General features: G+C 50.3%; 2 protein-coding genes and 1 long non-coding RNA gene across 17 annotated transcripts in view; 2 read left to right on the top strand and 1 right to left on the bottom strand.

The window, feature by feature from the left end:
• LOC117221831 (cytosolic carboxypeptidase 1) overlaps positions 1–22,991 on the bottom strand; it is a 50,104-nt gene that overhangs the window by 18,818 nt on the left and 8,295 nt on the right. For all 12 annotated transcript variants that reach the window (XM_033473095.2, XM_076523401.1, XM_076523403.1 and 9 more), the window contains 12 exons: positions 18,995–19,077; positions 18,136–18,244; positions 16,289–16,431; positions 16,073–16,217; positions 15,861–15,992; positions 15,633–15,776; positions 15,084–15,252; positions 13,466–13,532; positions 13,143–13,318; positions 12,453–13,068; positions 11,854–12,363; positions 10,194–10,372 (listed from right to left, as the gene is read on the bottom strand). In XM_033473095.2, coding sequence (XP_033328986.1) covers positions 10,194–10,372; positions 11,854–12,363; positions 12,453–13,068; positions 13,143–13,318; positions 13,466–13,532; positions 15,084–15,252; positions 15,633–15,776; positions 15,861–15,992; positions 16,073–16,217; positions 16,289–16,431; positions 18,136–18,244; positions 18,995–19,077 — 2,473 coding nt within the window. The remainder of the gene's footprint in view (positions 1–10,193; positions 10,373–11,853; positions 12,364–12,452; positions 13,069–13,142; positions 13,319–13,465; positions 13,533–15,083; positions 15,253–15,632; positions 15,777–15,860; positions 15,993–16,072; positions 16,218–16,288; positions 16,432–18,135; positions 18,245–18,994; positions 19,078–22,991) is intronic.
• nw (narrow) lies at positions 784–10,110 on the top strand. 4 transcript variants are annotated; one of them, XM_033473098.2, is made up of 4 exons: positions 784–1,386; positions 5,180–5,537; positions 6,065–6,220; positions 7,718–8,062. In XM_033473098.2, exons 1-4 carry the CDS (start codon positions 1,338–1,340, stop codon positions 7,854–7,856), a joined length of 702 nt encoding a protein of 233 aa, XP_033328989.1. In that variant the 5' UTR covers positions 784–1,337; the 3' UTR covers positions 7,857–8,062. The 4 variants fall into 4 exon arrangements, with proteins under 4 accessions (XP_033328989.1, XP_033328988.1, XP_033328991.1 ...); XM_033473097.2 differs by having other exon boundaries at positions 881–1,386; positions 7,782–10,110; XM_033473100.2 differs by having other exon boundaries at positions 893–1,386; positions 6,065–6,227; positions 7,718–7,856.
• On the top strand, positions 18,240–20,742 carry LOC143259807 (uncharacterized). Its single transcript, XR_013033802.1, has 2 exons — positions 18,240–19,179; positions 19,585–20,742. It is a non-coding gene; the product is annotated as an uncharacterized LOC143259807 (long non-coding RNA).

The raw sequence follows: 22,991 nt of genomic DNA, 5'->3' as shown, positions 1-22,991 counted from the left end.
GCCAAAGGCTTAACAAGGGAACCGGTTCAAAACCTCGTTGCGCACAGACTTTCATGGAGATTCCACCGCGTCTCCGCAAGAACCGCAGCGCAATATATTGAGCGCGCCGTTCGCGATCGTTCCCGTGATCCCCGTGATCGCCGTGATCGCCTATGCTCGGCGGCGGGACCGCGGGACCGTGCCAGCCTGTCCGAGTAATTAACGGCCGGCCGATGGAATTTATAACGTCGCGTCGCCGGGCTTAGAGGAAATCCGGATGGGCTCCGAAGGGAGCGACGATCGGGCCGACGCCAACCACGGGCGATTTCCCGGTGAAAAACGCGTCGATTCGACCGGATCGGCGGCGCTCGCGGCTCCACGACGTTACCACTAATTAACCGGTACCCGAACGACGTCGTTCTCGATCCCAGAGGATTTTGAGGGATGGTATGCGGCGCGGCGCGCGGCAGCGCGGCCGCTCGTCGACGGGCACGCTCAGAAATGAAGTCTACCTTGAGGCCGGCATAGTTTTTGCGCGGCCGGCGTCGCCGATACGATTCCATTCAGGACGATGAAGACCGTGAAGAGTTTCGACCCGACTCGCGCGGCTCTGTTCCCCCGCAAAACAAACGAAACGACGGGGACCACGTTATTAATAGTGTGCACCGGCACTCCAAATAGATCGGACCGCGAGTTCGCCATGAAACGATCTTTCCGACGCCTCGTAAAACCGGCAGGCTTCTCTCGAATCGCCGGCCCCTCGAAGCCGCCGATCGTCTTCCATCTTGTCAATGTTCGCGCCGCGATCCGGCAATAAAGAAATCCGTGTCGCGGCCGGCCAGAGGAAGCCTTTGTTCGCTCGGAAGCTTTGCCGATCGAGCAAAGTTCAAGCGGGGACCCGTGTCAACGAACGCACCGCATCATCATCGCCGTCGTCGTCGTCGGCGTCGTCGTCGTCCTCTCGGGCCGACGCGAGCGCGGCGTTCGCCTTCTTTTTTTTCCCTCTTCTCCCGTCGATCCTGCCACCTTTCTTTCTACGGCCGGCCTTTGGCAGAATAGTAGAAGAGGAGGACGAAGTCGATTACATTTCGGTTCGGTTCGTCCCGTATCCCCAGTCGACGTCTCGCTGTCCCGCTCGTGCCCGCGTCCCTTCGTGGGCTCGCTCGTCCTGCTCTAGGTTAGCCAGTGAATCATCTTCAACGACCCCCTCCTCTGGGATCCGGGCAGAAGACTCTTAAGGGGGCCCACGGCGCAGCGCGAGGCCAGTCCGAGAACGCGACCCTAACACTAACATCCGGTGTATTCCGAGAGTCGGAAACGGAAACGGCTGCTTGATCGATTAATCGACACACGGCAACATGAAGATCGCTCTGCTGCTGCTGCTGGCCGTCGCGGCCTTCGCCTCAGGTGCGTACCAAACATTCCGAGCAACTCGCTCGCAATCTCGGGCATATCGGAGCTTTCGATCGCGGACCTAATTGATCGTCGCATAATCATCGCGAAACCGGTTGCAATATCGATGATTCCGTCGCGTTGCATGGTCGGATTTCCTTCCCGAGATTCGCCGGGCCAGCGTCGCACGGTGAGGGGCCCTTTCGCGATTGGAAAACCGTAGGAAATTCCTTCGAAGTTAAACCTCGGCCTCTGCTAGGTCCTAGAGAAGCTTGGTCGTTTCAGCGACTCGGTTCAACCGCGCTCGGACCACCCGGCTCGGTTACTCGGTTCGCCGAGCGTTCGATCGATCGGAGACTTTGCTCGTTGGACGTCTGCCAAGATAGCTTCTCCTCTTTGAAGGATCTTCTCGGCGATCCTGGACCAGTGTTGTGGAACCGTGTACACGTTGTTCCTCCATGCGGCCCAATCCTCGCTGCCTTTGTTCGGTCTTCGCGCTTTTATTTTCCGACGTCCGGTGCATTCAAAGACCGAGAATGAAACACGCACGCGGCTCCAAGATCGTTCGTTCGTCCGTTCTCGATCGTTCCTCCGCTTCGATCCGAAGATCGTTCTTTCCCCGGTCCCAAATTCACGGCCGTTCCCTCAGGGCTGTTCGACGAAACGACGCATTTGAATTTCAAATGTCCGATTACGGTAGCGAATCTACGTTCGCCTGCGGGCTCTCTCTCTCTCTCTCTCTCTCTCTCTCCCTCTCTCTCTCTGTCGAGTGTTTTCTATTCGGTGTGCGTTGGTAGCTGGGTGTCATAGGGGCCCGGTTAATTGCGGCGCAAGTGGCATAATTCCTGCTAGCGATCGCGATCAAAGGCGTCTGGCGGCTGTCTTCCTTCGCGGGAACAGCGCCGGCAGACGTCTCAAGGTCTGCAGGTCGTTTACCGCCACCTGCGCCGCCGGCTTCGCGATCCGGAACATTTTTACACCGGACGCACCCTGCGAACGTTATCGCAGCCTGATTTCATTTCCTCCGAGAGACTTCCTCGATTCCGCGGGATCCGTCGAGATCTACGAATTAACGCGAAACTTTCCGTCGGACTCGCGATCGTCGCGGAGTTCCGTGACGAGCAGAAATTAATAGCGAGAACGCGTTAGTCCCGAGGCTATTCGGGGGTCAAAACGGGCCGTAATTCACGAGTCCTGTTAACCAAATAACCGTACAAGTTCAACGAACTCTCTCTCTCTCTCTCTCTCTCTCTCTCTCTCCCTCTCCCCCTCTCTCTCTCTCTCTCTCTTTCTCTCGCCGCCGGAGCGCGAGAACCGCCGAGTGGTCATTCCGGCTGAAACGGACAGCGTCAGTGAAGTGTACACAGTCAAAGGTAAATTAAAATCGCGTTAGAGAGAATGATTCAGCGCTGCGAACGCGTCCCGGGCTCGGCAATGTCGGCGCTCGCTTCGTAAACAACCGTGAACCATCGCTGCGAGCTCGATGGACGGCGGGAGAGGAAGGGGTAATCCAAAATCGAATGCTCCGATCGAATGCTCCGGCCGGCAGCACAAATACAGTAATGTCTCCCTAATTGACGCTTAGAATGTGCAGAAAAATGGACAATTTGGGAAGAGGTGATACAATTATTCGAGCCTTGTAGTTCGTTTTTTATGGTTACGAATTGTCAACGACTATAAGAAACGAGCTACAAGGCTCGGAATAATCGTATCTCCTATTCCAAAATTGTCCATTCATGTGGACAATCCGAGCGTTAATTAGGGAGACATTACTGTACTTCGAAAACAGGGTTGTACGATGAGCGATGCTTCGAGTTCGCACTATGGTTCGAAGCATCGTTACGCGTCGATGAGATGATTTAATAGTCGCTGACGCGCGTAACGGTTCGACGCGACGACGCTGAAACGGGACACCGGGTATATTAGAATTCACCGGATGATTTTTCCCGCGTCTGTGACTGCCATTTGCGGCTCGGTCGGAAGTCAACGTAGTAGAGAGACGTGCCTCGATGAGATAATACAGGGGCAAGAAAGGAATTTCCTTCTTTGTTCAGCGGTCACGGGGACCCCGCCGACTTCGATAGGTCGCTTTTGTGCCCCGGTGTAACGATGCGACACCTGTACGAAGCCTCGCGACGATGACATCATCGACGCGAGGCATCGATCAGAATATATGCATGCCTAATTCCGAGACCTTACTGAAAATTCATCTCTGACGTACGAGGACACGATAGCTTTGATCGTTTCGCCCTGACTTCGAGACATTCGTCTCGAATTCCTGCACCCTCGGCGAGCACACTCGACACCGGGTGTCGACGAAAATTCGTCCGATTCGATCGCTTTGGACAGCTTTAAGGTGCATTTGTCCTACAACTCACCGTTTCTGAGATACATATTTAACTTTTTCGCGAAGCGTGTTCGAAATGTCGGCCATCCGCAGCGATGCACCGTCGTAGTCTTTGAACTGTTGCGTTCCATACACGTCTTATATCGTTGGAACATCTCAGAAACTGTAAGTTTTAGGACAAGTGCACCTTGGTACATACTTGTATACTCGCAACACGCCGATCTATCGAAGTCGAGCATTCGAACTTGCAGGAATACTATTTATATTATACGTATTATGTATACTTTCTTAACCAGTTAAGTGTGTTTGACGACTATATCCGTCACGGAGATGTGGCAGAATTTTGTGTCACGACGATTATATCCGTCATTCGTAAAATTTCGTTACAATTTGATATTTGAATTGTAATTCTGGCGAAAACTAAATTATATTCGTAAATTTTAATCTGTTTAAAATGTTTAGAGGTCAAGACGAAATGAAACAAACAAATGAAAATTACAAATAATTTGAATTGGATTCGTAACTTCCTGAGAGCTGACTCGTCGCGACACGAGAGCTTATCGCGACACACACTGGTGGGCGCCTTGCAAAGAGATCGCCACAGTTAACTGGTTAAATGCTATAACTTTTATAGGTAATATTTCCTCGCATTGCTTGAAACAACCAAGATGTTTAACCGTTTGAGTACCAAGCAGCGCGATCGCGCTGTTCAGATTTTGTGTCGCGTCAAACTTTAGTGACGCGCGTACATCGCATAGCTGCTTTACTTTTCTTTTTTTTCCTGTATGTTTTGTTTGTCAATCTTAACGAGCGCTATCGCGCCGCTTGGTTCTCTTCGCAATCAATTAAGACAAGCGCTATCACGCTGTTCGACACTTTTCGACCGTGTTTTCTGGATAACCCCTGGGACTCAAACGGTTAAGTGAACAGAGTTCACAAGACACGCTGTATCTTCACGAAATTATACAGAGTGTTCCAAAAATGTCTCGCAATACGGAAATGTGGGGCAGCTGAGGTCATTCTAAGTAACTTTTTCCTTTGCGAAAATGCAATCTGCGGCTTTGTTAAATTGTATATATTGTATATCCCAGGCAATTTCCCTCGACGCGTGGAAAGCGAGCAATCAACAATGCGCAGTATTAGTTTTTTGTATGCGTTGAACCAACTACAGTAAATTCTCCCCAATTGTTCCCGAGGGGAAAAAATGGACAACTTAGAAAGCGGGGATACGATTATTCGAGCCTCGCGGCTCGTTTTTATAGTTGCCGATTATCAACAACTGTAAAAACGAGCCGCGAGGCTCGAATAATCGTATCACCGCGTCTCATGTTATCCATTTTTGTTTACAAGCCGAGAGGCAATTGGGGAGAATTTACTGTATTTACGGTTGAGAAAAGGCCGCGAGAGTTTCGGTCGATCCGCGGGAATTCGGGCCGCGTATCACTTAAGATCAATTTGCAGCTCAAAGGATCACGACGATCCAGCTGGACGGCGTGCAGTATTTCGTCTCGAGGATGAACCCGTACAGTCCCGAGCTGAACTACTTCCTCGCGTACCAGTACTGTCGCTCCCTGGGTCTGCAGCTGGCCTCCTTCGAGACGAAAGAAAAGGCCGACACGATGACGCAGTACTTGAAGAACGCCGGCTACGTGAAGTACGACTTCTGGACATCGGGCAACAAGCTGGGCACGGACATGTTCCTCTGGATGAGCACCGGCCTGCCGTTCAACGCCACGTTCAACTACATGCTCAGGCGACCTGGCAACAGACCCGTCGATGTTCCACCAGGCACCGAGCCTCAACGAGTAGCTCGCGAAAGGTAATCAACCGGCCATAAAATCCTCGTTCGAGATAAACCTGTCTCTCCTGTTCCCACCACCTCTCTCTCTCCCGGCGCACAAAGTACCCGGCCTATCCGTACAGCCGAACAATTTCGAGAATCCACGATCGTTCGTCTTCGAAATTGCTCTCGCCGAGATTGCCTCGTTTCGAAGGGCTATAAGGGAGGCGCGTTAAAGCGTGTTTGATTTCTCTCGCGAGCGGATCCCGACGGGGTCGAAGACCTCCGCGAGAGGTGCGGTCAGTGTCCGGAAGGAGACGCGCACCTGTCCGTGACCCCGTAGGGGTCGGGAGCCCCTCGCGGGACCGGAAACCGCTGTCGCGAGTCCGCGGGGACAAAGATGGCTGTCTCGGCCGGAAAGACAATAGACACGAACACGGACGACGATTATCGGTGTCGGTCGGTCGCGTCTCCACCCGGAAACACGTGCGCCGACTCGGCGATCGTGTTCCGACGCGCGCCTAATGGAGGAGGCTCAGAAACGGAACTCCGTGTGACTTTTCCAGCGGCGACAGCGGCAGCGCGGACGGCTGCGTCGCGATGGTGGCACCCACGTTAGCCTGGGAGGCGCAGGACTGCACCCTGGTTAAGGACTTCATCTGCGAGCAGACAAGATGCTACTACTACAACTACGGCAGCATTCCAGTCTCTGCGACTCAGGGGTAAGAGGTGAGATAATACTTGTCACAGAAATACACGAACCTGCCGAGACGGTGAGAGAGAAAGAGAGGGTTAGAGGGGCACTCTCCCGAGGACGGGTGTCCCTCGACGACGAGCCTCGAGGACGCACGGACGAGAAAGAATTCGAGAACGGTGGCTCGAGGCGATAATTGCTGCCACGCTGTCGGCCCACGCACGCGATATACGTAATTGCTCGTACGTTTTCGCCCTGAAACGTCGCGCGCGAAACGTTGCCCCGGCATGCCAGGCTCTTCTCGTGCAAATGAAAAGCCCGCATGCACCGCGATAACGACGCGATAATCGCCGGGGAGGACTCCGCCGATTCGAGCATAACAAACAACGTCTGTAGATCGACTGATATCGTCGCGTCGTCGATGATTCTTTTTCGCCGTGCGACTCGTGCGAGTCAACGAAACGATCGACGATAACGCTTGTTTGGGATAATGATAAAGTATAAAATAGATGTTGGGCTAGATGGAGAACGCGGCACCTCTTGGTGGCGTTCGTTGTACGCTTGGAATTAATAACGGCTTCTCTCGCTTCTCGCAAGACGACAGGACACACCGACACAAGCGCGCACAACCGTGGAAAAGCGTGGATACCACTGGCCGCACTGATAACCGAGCCGCGGGATCTTTTAATCCTCGTCGCTCCGACCGCGATCTTAGATACGTGAAACAGGGACGCCCGACAGGCGTTCTTGGAACGATAAGGGTTAAACCAGTCCGCAGTAACCTCTGGTAGTGGTTCCACGCTTTTCCCTGTATAATGCTTCTAACAACACACGCAACTAACACACAGCAGGCGCGGGCATGTCTCTGAAATCGAAAGTGAGTTGTACAGGGTGTCCCAAAAATGTCTCGTAATCCGGAAATTGGGGTTCCTGAGGCGTTCGAAGTAACTTTTTCCTTGGCGAAAATGCGATCCGCAGCTTCGTTTGCGAGTTATCAACGAAAAACACTGACCAATAAGAGGCGAGCTCGGTTTGCCGCGAGGCGGCTGAACCAATGAGCGCGCGAAGCTCGGCTCCGCTCGACCGCTGGCGCCGTCGGCTCGGCCGTCTCGCGCCAGCTGAGCTGGGATTCGACCGCTCGACCACTGGCGCCGTCGGCTCGGCCGCCTCGCGTCAGTTGAGTTGGGCTCTCATTGGTCACTGTTTTTCGTTGATAACTCGTAAACGAAGCCGTGGATTGCATTTTCGCTAAGGAAAAAGTTACTTCAAATCACCTCGGGAATCCCCATTTCCGAATTGCGAAACATTTTTGGGACACCTGCGTGCGTCACCGGTTTCGAAGGAACAGACAAAGTCTCTGCGTACTTTCGCGTGGGTGATCTTGACCGATCGCCCCGTGCCCGCGTCACAGAACACAGCCACTGACAGTTTCGAAACCACCACCCCCCGCCCCCTAATCACCAAACTCGCGAAACGCCCATGCACCACGAACGAGGGAAGTCTTTCCTTCCTGTTTCGTTCGAAGATCTATGGCTTCGACGGTGACCCCCGAGCCGCCAGGCGCCTTCAGTCCTGCCACCAATTTCCAGAAATCGCAGACCCTACATAACAACCACCTCGGCGCCAGCCAGCGACGACCAGGTCGACGACCACGAGGAGAGTAGCTTGGGGAATGAGAACGACGGGGCGCAGGAGGAGAACACCGACGATGAGAACAGAACACCGGAAGAGGGGAGCAGCTCCGTCGACGAGAAATCACCTGAAGACCCGGTCGTCAGCAGGCTGATCACCACGGCCGTTTCCGCGTCCGACAGGCCGCCGTCTATCCCGCAGTCGACGTCCTCGCCGGTCGTCACCGAGGACAACCGGGAACAGCCGACGAACGGTGAACTGGAGAACACGAGGCCCGACCATTTGCCGGATATCACCAGCCTGTTCACCGACAGCCCCGCGCCTCAGGCGAGGAAGGAGAACGTGTTCGAGGGCCTGCAGACACGGGAAGTTCACCGTTCGTCGCTCAGATCCTCCACCGACATGAAGGTCGAGCACCGCGAGTCTCCGGACTACCTCGAGCCGCAGTCGGAGACCGAGTCGCCCAACAACGGGCTGGAGGACGCCCACACCGTCGGCCCGTACGACAGCGTGCAGGACTATTACGTCAACGACCAGCCGGAGCCGGCAGCCGAACCGTCGATGATGAAGGACCAGGACGACGACAGCAGCACGATCCTGCCGGACGCGGAACCGGCCTACAGGTACAACATTAAAGTGCGCACCAACGGCAAAGTATTAGATCCTCCGTCCAAGTAACGCTTTAAACACTTTAGGCACCGTCTTCTCGCGTCACGCCAAGTCCTAATTGCACGTCGCGCGGCGATCGACTCCTGTCGTCCAGCGAATCTTTCTCGATAGTCGGGCAGTAGCTTTTTCTCAGCGAAAGTATTGCGGATAGCGTTGGATCGTCCGGATCGTTCGATCGCTCCGTTCTTCCACGACGCGTCGGTGGACGCGAACGATCGCGATGTAACACTTTGACCGGGGTGCCATCGACGGTAACGCTTAACATGTATGGCAGAGAAAAGCTTCGGGGAAGATCGTTCGATATTTGTCCGCCAATTTAATCGCCATCCAACTTTTGATCGGCGCGAACACTCCGGACAGCTCGATGTACGCGGAAGCAAACCGATCGTGTTTTCATCGTCGAACGGAATTCGTTTGCTTCCGGTTGGACAGCAACGAGTTTGTCGGCCCGCGAGATGCAATTGGTACGCAAGTCTTACTCGTCGATAAGTGAACAGAGAACGGTAGAGGGAGATCCGAGAAGTTTAGATTGTATTATGTACGTTCTTATCATGTGTATATCGCGTCACCCAGCGAACGGTCTTATCGCCGTTTCGCGCCTCTCATCGCTCATCTCGCTCGTTCTGATCGAAGGAACTCGCGCGTCCAGTGCTCGTTTCGATCCCCTTGGAGAAGCAAAAGATCGTTCGGAATCGCTCGCAAAGCGCGCTCGCAAAGCGCTCGCGCAGCTTTTATTCGCGGAGAATTTGCTCAAGGAAACGTTTCTAATTAGTATAGACGGCCTGGACTCCGGCCGTTGGACTCTCGAGGACAGAGCCCCGACGTCATCGTTTCTCGCAGGGGCATTTAACACGATCGGATCGGTCCATAAATCAAGCACGTATCCCCGTGGCGCTGGCGGACGCGTATCTCGTCGAATCGCGTCGCGCGCAATCGATCCTTCCATTGTTTCGCCGCGTATCTGTCTTCTATTAGCTGATTTCGCTGATCCGTGTAGCTCGTAGGAACAATTTAAACGATGAACGCGCGAGGACTCTTCGCGTCCGTGCGGGATCTCAGGCATCGAAATTGTAGAACGGAAGAGTTCGCCGTCTCCGTTAGCGCATCGCCAGCTGGACCAACTTCGTCTTTTTGGTGTAGGGTTGGGAGTCCGCCGGCGCCACTCGATCACCCTCATACACACACACACACACACACATACACATACGTGCCGCAAACGTACACGCACAAACACGCACACGTATCGAAGTAATCATCCTTAGGTAACGTTCATTCGTACGTCCGCAAGATGAAACGTTTCACGGCGGTTCGATCGGACTGCGATCGACGTTCGGATACGGGGGAGAGGGGACATCGTTCGCCGACATATATCCTATACTCTCTCTCTTTATGACCGAACGGAGGATACGAGGAGGACGGGCACGCTGTTGCTAACGTTTCGGTCATCCAGACGTACGGCCAACCGACGCACACGCGTAGTTTCGAAATGATTCTTTAACCGCCTACGATCAGTGATCGTGTCACCATGGATCCACCTCGGATATCATTGCGTAAACACGCCGCGAATATGTAACTTTGTGTAATTTGAATATTAATAAAGGTACGAGTACATTCTTACGTGCACGATTCATTCTCAACCCCCAATGCCGGAAGCGAGAAGAGCGCAACGAACTGTTTGGATCTCGGCGTTTTTTACTCACCAACCGTTCACGACCCCCTCGATGTTCAGCATAGGCACGATCTTGAAGATGTAGTCGTCCCGCAGGCTCGACGCGTACGCGTTGTTGCTCAACAACGCCTTCAAAGTGCCGTGCATCACCCAGGAGGCGTTGCTCTCGCCCGGATGCACCCGCGACGTCAGGAACACCACCTTACGGTTCTGAAAACGAGCAACGATCGCTGACGAATCTGCTGCGCTTCGATCACCGAAGCTTTTCCTTTCGGAGATGCTGAGGCGGTTTGTACAGGCATTCTGAATTGTTGGCTCGCGAGACATTTCTCATTTTGCTACTGCGTTGAACGGTCCTTAGATCCATTATGAATCTCACGGCTGTATACAGTAACGTCTCCCTAATCGACGCTCAGATTGTCCACGAAAACGGACAATTTGCGAAGAGGAGATACGATTATGCGAGCCTTGTAATTGGAGCCTTTTATAATTGTTAACAACTGTAAAAACGAATTGCAAGGCCCGAATAATCGTATCTCCTCTCCCCAAATCGTCCATTTTTCCGGACAATTTGGGAAGAGGAGATACGATTATTCGAGCCTCGTAATTCGAGTCTTTTATAATTGTTGACAACTATAAAAACGAATTGCAAGGCTCGAATAATCGTAACTCCTATTCCAAAATTGTCCATTTTTCTGGACAATTTGTGCGTCAATTAGAGAGACATTACCGTATTCGTGATCGAGTATTACAGTAATGTCTCTCTGATTGATGCTCAGATTGTCTACAAGAATGGACAATTTGCGAAGAGGAGATACGATTATTCGAGCCTTGCGGTTCGTTTTTATAGTTACGAATTTTCAACAACTGGAAGGACGAGCTGCAGGGCTCAAATAATCGTATCTCCTCTTCGCAAATTGTCAATTTTTTTGTGCACAATCTGAGCGTCAATTAGAGAGACACTACTGTATTTGTAAGATCGTCTTGAGCGTGGTCTTACGACGCCAACTAGATTCATAGAGATTTGAGATTTGAGATTTTTGAGATTTTTTCTTCGAGAACGATCTCCTTGAGAATCGACGATGGCGAACAATTTCGAGGACTGGCTACGAATCTAAACAGCGTCTTCAGACAATACTTAAAACGGCTCCACCGTGAATAGAGCTGCGACGATCGCAGCGAGCCAATTGCTCCTTCTCCAATCGTCTATGTTTATGCAGGGCGCCCAAAATTATGATATTTCCGGGAAATGAGAGGTTCTCGAAGTTATTCGAAGAAACCTTTTCCTTAGAGAAAATGCAATCCGCGGTTTTATCTACGAGTTATTAACGCAAAACACTGACCAATGCGAGGCCGGCTCGGCTGACCCAAGCGGACGAATCCCAGTTCCCTTTATTGGGTCGGCCGCCTCGATCTCACCTCTCATTGGTCACCGTTTTTTCGTTGATAACTCGCAAACGAAACAGCGGATTGCATTTGCGCTAAGGAAAAAGTTACTTCAAATGACCTCGGGGACCCCCTATTTCCCGGAAGTACCATAATTTTCGAATACCACTGTAGAAATTTGACATCGATCCTACACCGGTCGTCGGATTTCAATCGTTTCGGAGAAATAACGTCGGATACCGCCGATTCAGGATGCCTGTGTTAAAATCTATAGAGTCATGCCAAGAGTCTGCGAAGATATGAACCTGTATGGGGTTGCTCTTGGAGTCCGTCGAGGTGATGGTCAACAGTGGGCTCTCGTTCCCGTTGAGAGTCTCGCAGAGAGTCTCCGCGCGGAAATAGGTGTTCGGCGGGACCTTGTTGGTCCACTTCCAAATGTTGACCATCAGCTGGGTGTACGTGTAGGGGAAATGGTAGGCCAGGTAGCATATGTCCTTCTCGTGCTGGAACGTCACCGAGAACGAGATGGTGAAGTAATTCCTCCCCTTGGCCGGCCTCTGGTAATAATTTCTGTAGTAACAGATGTCGGCGCCGGTTCGCACCCAGCCCGGCCTGCCCAGCTCGGCCTCGGTCACGCTGAAGAGGATCGGCTTCATGCCGAAGTTGAACTGCGAGTTCGCTTTCTCGCAGTTGATGATGTTGAACGTGTACGGCACGTTCGCGTCCATGTTCGCCACCTTGAAGTAAAACCACTGGTGCCTGGAGCCGCTGTTCACGTCCGGCGTCAGGATCAGATCGAACTCTCTCAGGCCTACCTACAAGAGACCCGATACCGAAGAGTTTGGTAGAGGAACGAACGGTCAAAGGTTCGGGGGGCTTTTCGAGAAACCACGCGGAATTGTACCTGAATAGCTTTCCTCAGGTTCCCGCTCTCGAAAGCGGAGAAGAAATACAAGGACTTCGTGTGGCCGATTCGCAGTCCCACCATCACCTCGTCGTAGCTGGCCATCTGCTTCTTGTACGAGATCTTGTCGTCGCCGGGCATCCTGGTGGCGATCGCGTCCAGGTCGTAGACCACTTCCTGCATCAGGGTGCCGCCGTGTAGGCCGCGTTCCACGCAAGTCAGCAGCTTCGAGCGACAGATCCATCGGTCCTTTTGGTTCAGCGGTTCCTCCTTGCCGAGCGCGTCGCCGCCCACCAAATCGGGGTAAGCGACCTCCGTGAAATCGATCAAGCTCTTCACTCTGCCGGCCAGCTCCCGGTACGCCTGCTGGTCCGTCAAGCTGGCCGGCATGTCCTCGAACATCCTGATCCCCTTGGTCCCGTTCTCCGGCGAGAACGTTTTACTCGTCGCGTCCTTCATCGCGTCCTTCATCGCGTCCCTTATCGTCGTCTTGCTGCTCTTCGCCCTCGAGCTCAACTTGACGTTGTTCTCCGCAGGCTCGCCGGTCTCCAGCCTCTCCGTGGACGACTTGCACATCTGCGGCAGGTTGCCCAGCTCCTTGAAGAACACCGTGTACCTGCAAAGTTCCATCTTTTGACGAGTCTGCGAGATTCGTCGAGGACAACGCGGTTATCCGTAGGAAAACCGTACTCGCCGAGCTCCTCCTCGGTCCTCTGCGCGGTGAACACGCCGGCGAAGAACTTGCTCTCGTCCACCTCGTCGGCCGCGTGCATCCCGCTCTCGTTCGACCTCGAGTTCTGGCTCTCCTCGTCGTCGCCGGAGTCAAGGTCGCTGTACAGCCGGCTCAGGGACGCGACGCTGTTCGCCTGGAATCAACGGCCGGAGTTCCCAGATCGGATCGCGTACGTAGACGGGGCCAGGGGGGAGGAGGAAAAAACTCGGACGTTTTCGACAGGCCGCGAGTGTAACGTTTCACGCGTTACATCATCGCCCGGCCCGACGAAAATACGCACCTGGCTGTCGATGTCGCTGCCGCTCTCCGCGCTGTTAGGCCGGACGCTCGCCTCCGGCAACACGAACCTGTAAAAAAAATCCGTCGTGCAGCATCGGCTCGTTCGCGTCGATGTTCTCACGGCACGCGAATTCGCGATCGATTCCTCGCGGCGGTCGATGCCTCGGGTTGCGCAACTGGTCCAGTTTTCCCGGGAGGAGGACGCTTTCGACACACTTTAATGTATGATTAAAGACCTGGCAGCACGAACAAGTAGAACGCTCTTGGTTCTCAGTGTCAACGAGCCCGGTGTCTCTCGAGCTATCAGGATCGTCTCTTAATTCATGCTCGAACGAAACAGCCGACCAACAGCTTCGTCGAACAGGTTGGCCGACCTTTCGGCGAATTCTACGTCGAACCAGCTGACATCGATTCGCAAAATTTGGTGAAAATTTTGAGACCCGAAGACGAATCGAAAATCCAACCGATCCACGATTGATCATCGTACTGCGGATACGCGGTTTACGCGAGAAAGAGGACGCGTTATCCTCCCTTCTTTTTTTTCCAAGTGGAACGTCCGCACGAACGTGTCCTCTATTGTACTGCGCATTGGCAGAGTGCCAAATTCTGGAGACGGTCAAGCGCGTAACCTCGGATTTAGCATCGACAGCTTCTTTTGTCTAGCAATCCGGAGAGTTTGTTTTGAATGGTTTGTTCGAATCAGATTTCTTCGAGCAGCATCGAGAAATTGCTTCATCCGTCAACCGTTCTCGCTGTCCGGTTTCACCGAGACGAATCAATGCCAGCGAATTTTCGATGTACAACTTGGAAAAACGAGAGCAAAGCTCTCGATCCACGATCAGAGACGGCTCGAGATCGATTCGACGAAACGTCGCAAGAATTTCGGGAGGGCCGCGCGACAGTTCTTTTGTCTAGCAACCCGAATGGTTCGTTCGAATCAGATTTCTTCGAGCAGCGTCGAGAAATTGCTTCATCCGTCAACCTTCCTCACTGTCCGGTTTCACCGAGACAAATCAGTGCCAGCAAATTTTCGGTTTACAACTTGGAAAACCGATTTGAAATTCCCTAATTTCTCGCATCGAGGCAATTGGTTCTTGGCCGGCTGTTCCATCGCCGTTCGAGGACAAAGCTCTCGATCGACGATCAGAGACGGCTCGAGATCGATTCGACGAAGCGTCGCGGGAATTTCGGGAGGGCCGCGCGATAGTTTTTTAATCCAGCAACCCAGATAGTTCGTTTTGAATGGTTCGTTCGAATCAGATTTCTTCGAGTAGCATCGAGAAATTGTTTCGTCCGTCAACCTTTCTCACTGTCCGGTTTCACCAAGACAAATCAGTGCCAGCGAATTTTCAGTGTACAACTTGGAAAACCGTTTTGAAATTCCCCAATTTCTCGCATCGGGGCAATTGGTTCTTGGTCGGCTGTTCCATCGCCGTTCGAAAGCAAAGCTCTCGATCGACGATCAGAGACGGCTCGAGATCTATTTGCCTAGCAACCCAGACAGTTTGTTTCGAATGGTTCGTTCGAATGAGATTTCAGCGTCGCGGGAATTTCGGGAGGACCGCGCGACAGATCGCGTTTACCGACATCATGGACCGGCCTTGGACGGATTCGTTCACCTTGCCGGAAACATTTCGGGCACGGGCAGCTCCCTCTCCAGACACTGATTGATTATCCCGCATATGCGCGACAGGAGGCAGTCGTAGGCTTTATCCTCGGGACAGTTGCAGCAGAACCGGTACAACACTTGCAGGCCATTGTTCCACTTGATAGCCTTCCTGCCTTCTTCTGCAACGAGCAAAAAGTGGCCCCGCGTGTAATGACCGCTCCGCGCGAGCAACAAACCCCCGGGGACATAAATTCAGCGTGCCGCGGCGTTTAGGATCGTATACCCCGCGACTGTCGGAGCGTAATTGGTGATTTTCATGGCTCGCGATAGGTGGAGAACCGTCGTACAATGGAATTGCGTTCGCGGAGACGTCGACGAGCAACAAAGATCGAATGCTGGAGACGAATGCTAATGGGAGGAGAACCGATGGAAACCAGCGATCATTCCGGCCGATCGATACGCTCGCTGACAAAACCGTCCGTCTCGTAATATTTTCGCCCGGTGTCGACTTCCGGCCGGGTACGTGTCGCGGGGCTCGAAAGGTCGCGAACGAACTCACTCGTGACGCAGAGATGCTGTATCGTGGTCACCGCGCAGTTGCAGATCTTCAGCCTCATGTAGCCGTCGTGTCGCTCCCATTTGTCGAAGATACGCATCAGCAGATACATCATGCCCAGCTTGACGAACTTCGTGCAGAGCAGCTCTGATGGCGAATCGAATTCAACGCTCGTTAATCGGACAATAGAATTCTCCTTCTAGGTTAGGCGAAATAGTTTCACGCACGTACTGTTCGTTGTGAAATGCTTGAAGCACTCTAACAGCAACCTCAGTTTCAGGTGGGGCCTGTAGCCGACCGAGACGAACGTCTTCTCGAACGTGCTGGCGATCCCGTCCTTCACCAGCGCTTGAAGCGTGTACGCTGAAGAGCAGAGAACATGTCGGATTCAGACGGATACGAATAGCGTGCGACAACGATAAAGGATCGACGGGATCACGTACAATTTCTGGCGAGGCTCTTTAAAATCCACAGCAACGGCATCAGGATCCTGCTGTTGTTGTAGTGCTGTTTTAGCGAAACGTGGAACACCTTCACGGTGTTGAACAGCTTCATCTTCGACGCGAACTTCTGGTCCCCCTGTGCCACCTGAGACAGGGATACGAAATTAGCACGACGATCGACCGATCATTTTTTCACGGAGAAACAAGCCCTCTCACCTGGCTCAGTATCCAGACCACTTCCTGCGTGAGGACCTCGGTGGAAACGGTCTCCGCGTGTTGCAGATTAATCAGAAGCTTAACTAGGGCTTGCGTGATGCCCAAGTTGACCAGTTGCATCACTGCCATTCGACTGCTGGACTCTGTGAAGGGTAGCGAATTAAGGGTGGTGGTCGATCATGCAACGCGAAATTAGCTTAACACGTTCGCTGTCCCGCTACACGTCCTTCGAAGTATGTACGTTGAAACGGAAATGCTTCTATAAAACCGATCGAATCGAGAAGAAATTGAATTAACCAGTTAACTGTGGCGATCTCTTTGCAAAGCGCCCATCGGCGTGTGACGCGATAATAAAGTTAGCTGTCAGAAAGTTATGAATCCAACTGAAATTATTTATAATTTTCATTCGTTTGTTTCATTTCGTCTTGACCTCTATTAACAAAGTTAGCTCTCGGGGAGTTATGAATCCAACTGAAATTATTTATAATTTTCATTCGTTTGTTTCATTTCGTCTTGACCTCTAATAACAAAGTTAGCTCTCGGGGAGTTATGAACCCAACTCAAATTATTTATAATTTTCATTCGTTTGTTTCATTTCGTCTTGACCTCTATTAACAAAGTCAGCTATCAGAAAGTTATGAATCCAACTGAAATTATTTATAATTTTCATTCGTTTGTTTCATTTCGTCTTGACCTCTATTAAAAAAGTTAGCTCTCAGGGAGTTATGAATCCAACTGAAATTATTTATAATTTTCATTCGTTTGTTTCTTTCGTCTTGACCTCTAATAACAAAGTTAGCTATCAGAAAGTTATGAATCCAACTGAAATTATTTATAATTTTCATTCGTTTGTTTCATTTCGTCTTGACCTCTATTAACAAAGATAGCTCTCAAGGAGTTATAAATCCAACTCAAATTATTTATAATTTTCATTCGTTTGTTTCGTTTCGTCTTGACCTCTAAATATTTTTATCATATTAACACTTCCACGACCGCGCTAGAAACCTCAAAAATTTGTATAAAATTAAAATATTTCATTCGATTAAATACAAAATTACGAAGCAAACTTATATGTGACATCAATTGACTTCTTCAGCATTCGTACCTCTTGTAAATCTTAATTAAATTAAGCAATCGTTCTTAATCTTTCGTTAATCATCCATTCGGTCATCAATCGACTGAATTTAAAACGGGGAGATCTCCCCATTCGGTTGGCTAAGTGTTAAAATTTACGAATATAATTTAGTTTTCGCCAGAATTACAATCTAAATGTCAAATTGTAACGAAATTTTACGAATGACGGATATAATCGTCGTGACACAAAATTCTGCCACATCTCCGTGACGGACATAGTCGTCGAACACACTTAACTGGTTAAGGCTTGTAATGCTTCTGGACATTGAACGCGGCTGTCGAGTACAGAAAATTCTGCCTAATTAGACCCTCGGCTTCGAAACAAAATTGGACAATTCGAGAAGAGGAGGTACGATCGTTCAAGCCTCGTGGCTCGGTTTTATAGCCGTTGAATAATCTTAACCCTCTGCACTCGAAACTATTTTAACTGTGTGTCATGTTTCTAACTTATAGTATTTTTTTATTTTATATGATAAAATGTATTTTATGCATATGAAATTGTCTCTTGGGACTCACGCAACAGTTACACTCTTAACAATTTTTTAAATCTAAACTTTATTGATATAAAAATTATCATAAAACGTGATGTAACAAATTTTAGCGGTGCCTCTGAGTCACCACTCGAGTGCAAAGGGTTAAGCTGCTCGAATAATCGTATCTCCTCCCTGAGGATCAATTTAGGGAGAATTTGTTGTAAATTGTATCGCAGTTACTCGTGCTCTTGTTCTTCGGCCCTTTGGTCTTTCCTTTGGGGATGCGGGACGCTATGCACTCGTGCAGTATGCTGGCGATGCTGTAGTTGATCGCGTGATCCTTGCAGTTCTGCGGCAAACAGATATACGCTCGTTTAATACCGAAAAGCTGCTCGCTCTTCTGTTTCTCGCGGTTATTTGTGGGGATCAGGGATGAAAAGCGGAAACGCGAGCCAGAGCCGCTCGAATTGGCTGGCGTTTCCGAGCGATCGAGAGATAGTTGACGCGCCTAAATGCCACGGACGATAATTAGGCCGAGCCGGGCCGGGTCGAGCCGCGTGCGTGCAACACTTATCAGAAAATGGAACGAACGGATTTCCAGTTTCGCATGTTGCGGGGATCGCATCGTCGACCAGATAGACAACGAGGTCCCCGCACGCTGATGCGACTTAACCACGCCATTCCGTGCAGATTCGTTCGCGGTGCACGGTTAATTGGCACCGCGGAGTGTCGATCGAGTGTCGACAGCTGAGAAAACTATGGGCTCGCGGTCACCCGAATACGCGAAAACGCCAACCGAGTTCGCACCGGTGTTTATCGGCACGCGATTTGTTTTCCAGCCGAACCGTTTCTAGGGGGTTCTTTCGCCCCTAGAACTACGGCACCGGCATTATTGTTCTGTTACAAAGCGGAGAACCAGCCTTGCACGGGGTGTTTCAACCGCGGCGAACGAAACTTCGCCAGTTTCGTTTCGGTAATGCAGCCGTTGCGAATTCCTAGCGTGATGCGAACGATGATCGCGGATAGTTCGCGGTGGATGTTACGACGGTGGGAGTAAGGGGAGAGAGAGGAAACGACGATTCAATTAAGTGCCACCCACCTTGAGCGTCGCGACGAATATCTCCATCGCCCTGGAATTCTTGCGCCATAGTTTCTCGAGCGTGCGGTCGCGGACTCGTCGATCTGAAAATTATAGTTGTCAACGGCGAAACCCGTCGATAGAAAGTTTATCTACGTGTGCGATCGCGGCTCGTACCGAAAGCGCATCAAAATCTGCGGTCTACAGTAATGTCTCCCTAACTGACGCTTAGATCGTGCAGAAAAATGGACAATTTCGGAACAGGAGATACGATTATTCCGGCTTTGTACAGTAACGTCTCCCTTACTGACGCTCGGATTGCCCACTAAAATGGACAATTTGGGAAGTGGAGCCTTGCGAATTCGAGCCTTGCGACTCGTTTTTATAGTTACCGATTTTCAACAATTATAAAAAAACGAGCTTCAAGGCTCGAACAATCGTATTTCCTCTTCCCAAATTATCCATTTTAGTGGACAATCTAAGCGTCAGTAAGGGAGACATTGCTGTACTATGTCCATTTTTGTGGACAATCTGAGCGTCAATTAGGGAGACATTACTGTACTTGTTCGCGACAGATCTACGGCAGACGTTCGAATTTTCGTGTTTCTTAGAAAGTTCCATCGTCGGCGATCGCGTCGAATCGAAAACACTCGACGAGTATGAACGATCTCGCGAAAGGTTTCGCGAGCCTCGTGCAGAATGACGCGCGAGAAGCGATGCGGCAGAGGTCGAAGAGCCTTCGATCGGGAAACGACCGTCCGCCGGAACGACGAAGCGAAACGATAACCGAGCGCAACATAAATCTCCGTGGGACTTCCCAGTGCCAGACGTTACAGCGACCCTGCTATAATAAATAACGGGGCGAGCAGGTGTGCGAGCAACAATGCTCCCGGCGCGATCGCCGAGCGAAGCATTGGCAAAACGCGTGGCTCCCGTTTCAAACTTGACGCAAGGCCAATCGCTCCCAATGCCATGAACACAGCTCTATCCGCGAAAGAAAGAAAAAAAGAAGTGAACATTGAACATTTCATGCCAAACAGGCTGCTCGAACAGGGCTATCGGTTGCCACCGCATTCCTGGCCGAGCGAACGTCTCGCGCCACGGACTGTTCCCTCTCGACGGTGACAAGTATGTAATCGTGTGTAAACGCGTTCCTACACGTGTAATTATTCAATAACTTCGGCCGAGCGTGTCGAACTTAATTGCTCGGCTCGTCTCCGTCGTTTCCGACCACCCATCGAGAGACCGATCTCGTCAAGGGCAATTTCAATTATTCGTTTCCAGTGGCTGCGCCGGCTCGATTCGAACGGAAGAGGAACGTTCCTTGAAAACATAATGTTTACGTTTGAAATCTGCCGCGTCGGGCCGGGGCATTCGCGCGTTCAAAGAAAATATTTGCGATCGTGGGTAAACAATGTCCGCGCGGAAGTGGACAGGCCGCGCAGGACGGAGCTGCCAGTGACAGACAAACAGTTTCAAAAATTCACCGCCGGAGCCAAGAAAAGTCGCGCGTGCGACTTTTTAAAAGATTCGCGTGGAATTCAAGGTTCGGCTCGGTTTCCTTGTTTCGACGTGTTCGTCGAGACGTCAGAAGGCCGAAGAGGAAACTCGAACGTCGCGTTGCTTCGGCCACTAAGAATTTTAATGCAAAATAAAAAACTGCGTTAATTATAAAGATAGCGGATTCGGTTAACTTTATACTCGTCGAACAAGACATAGCGAATGTTGTTACTAAAAAGTCAATAGAATAAAAGAGTAAATAAATTTAATATGTCTTATTAACACTAAACCAACCGACCTGTAATGATGATTAGCGTGCATTGACTCATAAGAGTAAAAAGGTAGGATTCACTTGGATTTCGTAAAGTTTTAATTATGAGACTTGTTTCAATAATATAATTTATTCAATCATTTTCTACGAAGAAAAAATAAAAAATCGGTCATTTTGACCGTAGTAGGTTTAGTGTTAATTCAATATGAAGTTAATTATGCCCGAAAAACCAAATCGATGGCACAGCAATTGGTCCCCCCACAGTAAGCAACTCCATTACCCTACATACAGTAATGTCTCCCTAATTGACGCTCAGATTGTCCACAAAAATGGACAATTTGGGTAGAGGAGCCTTGCGAACTCGAGCCTTGCGACTCGTTTTTATAGTTACCGATTGTCAACAATTATAAAAACATAGTACAGTAATGTCTCCCTTACTGACGCTTAGATTGTCCACTAAAATGGATAATTTAGGAAGAGGAAATACGATTGTTCGAGCCTTGCAGCACGTTTTTTATAATTGTTGAAAATCAGTAACTATAAAAATGAGTCGCAAGGCTCGAATTCGCAAGGCTCCACTTCCAAAATTGTCCATTTTAGTGGACAATCCGAGCGTCAGTAAGGGAGACATTACTGTACAAAGCCGGTATCGTATCTCCTGTTCCCAAATTGTCCATTTTTCTGCACAATCTAAGCGTCAGTTAGGGTGACATTACTGTATCTCTGTTCTCTAATCAATGATCAATGATCTCTGTTCTCCGTCGCTTTAACCCATTGACTGCCACGCAAATTTAGCGCCTCTTGCCCTGGGTGCCACGGTTTTATTTTAAAGAAAACATGAAGTTTTACAAAATATTATTATATTATATTACGTTACCGATATAATATTGCAATGGCATTTACAGTATTTTTTTATCGATAATTAATATGTTCTCTACACTATATACATTTTTCATTCATCCTTTCTAATAGTTCCTAACTCAAATAACCGTTTGTAGCCAATCTAAACTTGCAGCACCCACTACGAGATATCTTGTAGTTAGCAGTCAATGGGTTAAGGAATTAAAAACAATAGTACTATATTTAAACGTTTTTTTTTAATGTGATCCCACAGTTTCGCATTTGGTTTATATTAGGTCTACCGGAATGTTCTGTCCGTTTTTGAATTGAAATATAACCCAATTTTCATACATTTAATAATATTTATTGTAGAATATACTTTCTATCGTTACTTATGACTTCTTGCCAGCGTGATGGCAACTTGTAAATGCCATTTTTAAAAAATGATTTATTCTTAGAGGCGAAGAACTCAACTAGTGCTTGGTTGACATCAGCTTCAGTTTTGAATTCTTTTTCCTGTAAAAAGTTTTGCAAAGAGAGAAACAAGCGATAATCGGAGGGTGCTAGGTCTGGGGAGTACGGTGGATGCGACAGAATTTCCCAGCCTAGCTCTGCGATTTTCTGACGAGTCGCCAAAGCAGCATGTGGCCTGGCATTATCATCGGTAGCCATGTTTTCGCGATCGCGTCTCATTTAATAATGACATGAGACATCTTTGTTTCAGTTTATTTAGGAGAGTACATGCGTGTAAATGCAACGCTAAAGAGAGATAGTCATATATGTCTCAAATCAACGTGTGCATATGGATTGAAACTTGAAATGACATTATCGGACAGAACTTTCCGGTAGACCTAATACTTCCGCCATGAATCCATAAAATCCGCGGCCTTCCGTTAAGTCGGTGCAACGACACTCGGTCCGTCGGCTATGCAGAAATATCGAGGAGCGGGACAGAGGGCCCTTATCGAATTGGCACGATCGCAATTCACTTCGGGCCGATCGAAGCCGCGGTATTGTTCGGCTTTGCGGTCCGTTGGAGCTCGTCCAAGCGATCCGTCAGCCGGTACCTGAAACCCCTTGCGTAATCGGGAGCGGGTAGCCGGCTTTTTTCGAAAATAACGAACGACCCGTATGCCTGCCACGCCGCGGCGTCGCTCGCACACCTGTTCGCCGCACCGCGAAAGTCCAGCGTCGCGAATCCGCGAGTCGCGTCATCTTTCTCCCGCCCGAGAATCGCCTCGCGGCTTCCCGCGAGAGCGATTCGCCGCTCGATAAATAAAACCGTGGCTAAATTTACGCGTTACCGAAGACCAGTGTCGATGATCCGCTAAAGATAATCCGGTCGCACGCGAGCGACCGAACGGCCGGCGTTTATCGCCCTCGTATCGCTCGATTGTTTCGGAGCCG

This window comes from Megalopta genalis, chromosome 7 (genome assembly GCF_051020955.1).
Source record: "Megalopta genalis isolate 19385.01 chromosome 7, iyMegGena1_principal, whole genome shotgun sequence".
Lineage (NCBI taxonomy): Eukaryota > Metazoa > Arthropoda > Insecta > Hymenoptera > Halictidae > Megalopta > Megalopta genalis.
The sequence above is the reverse complement of the archived record's forward strand: the minus strand, read 5'-3'. Positions and strand labels throughout refer to the sequence as shown.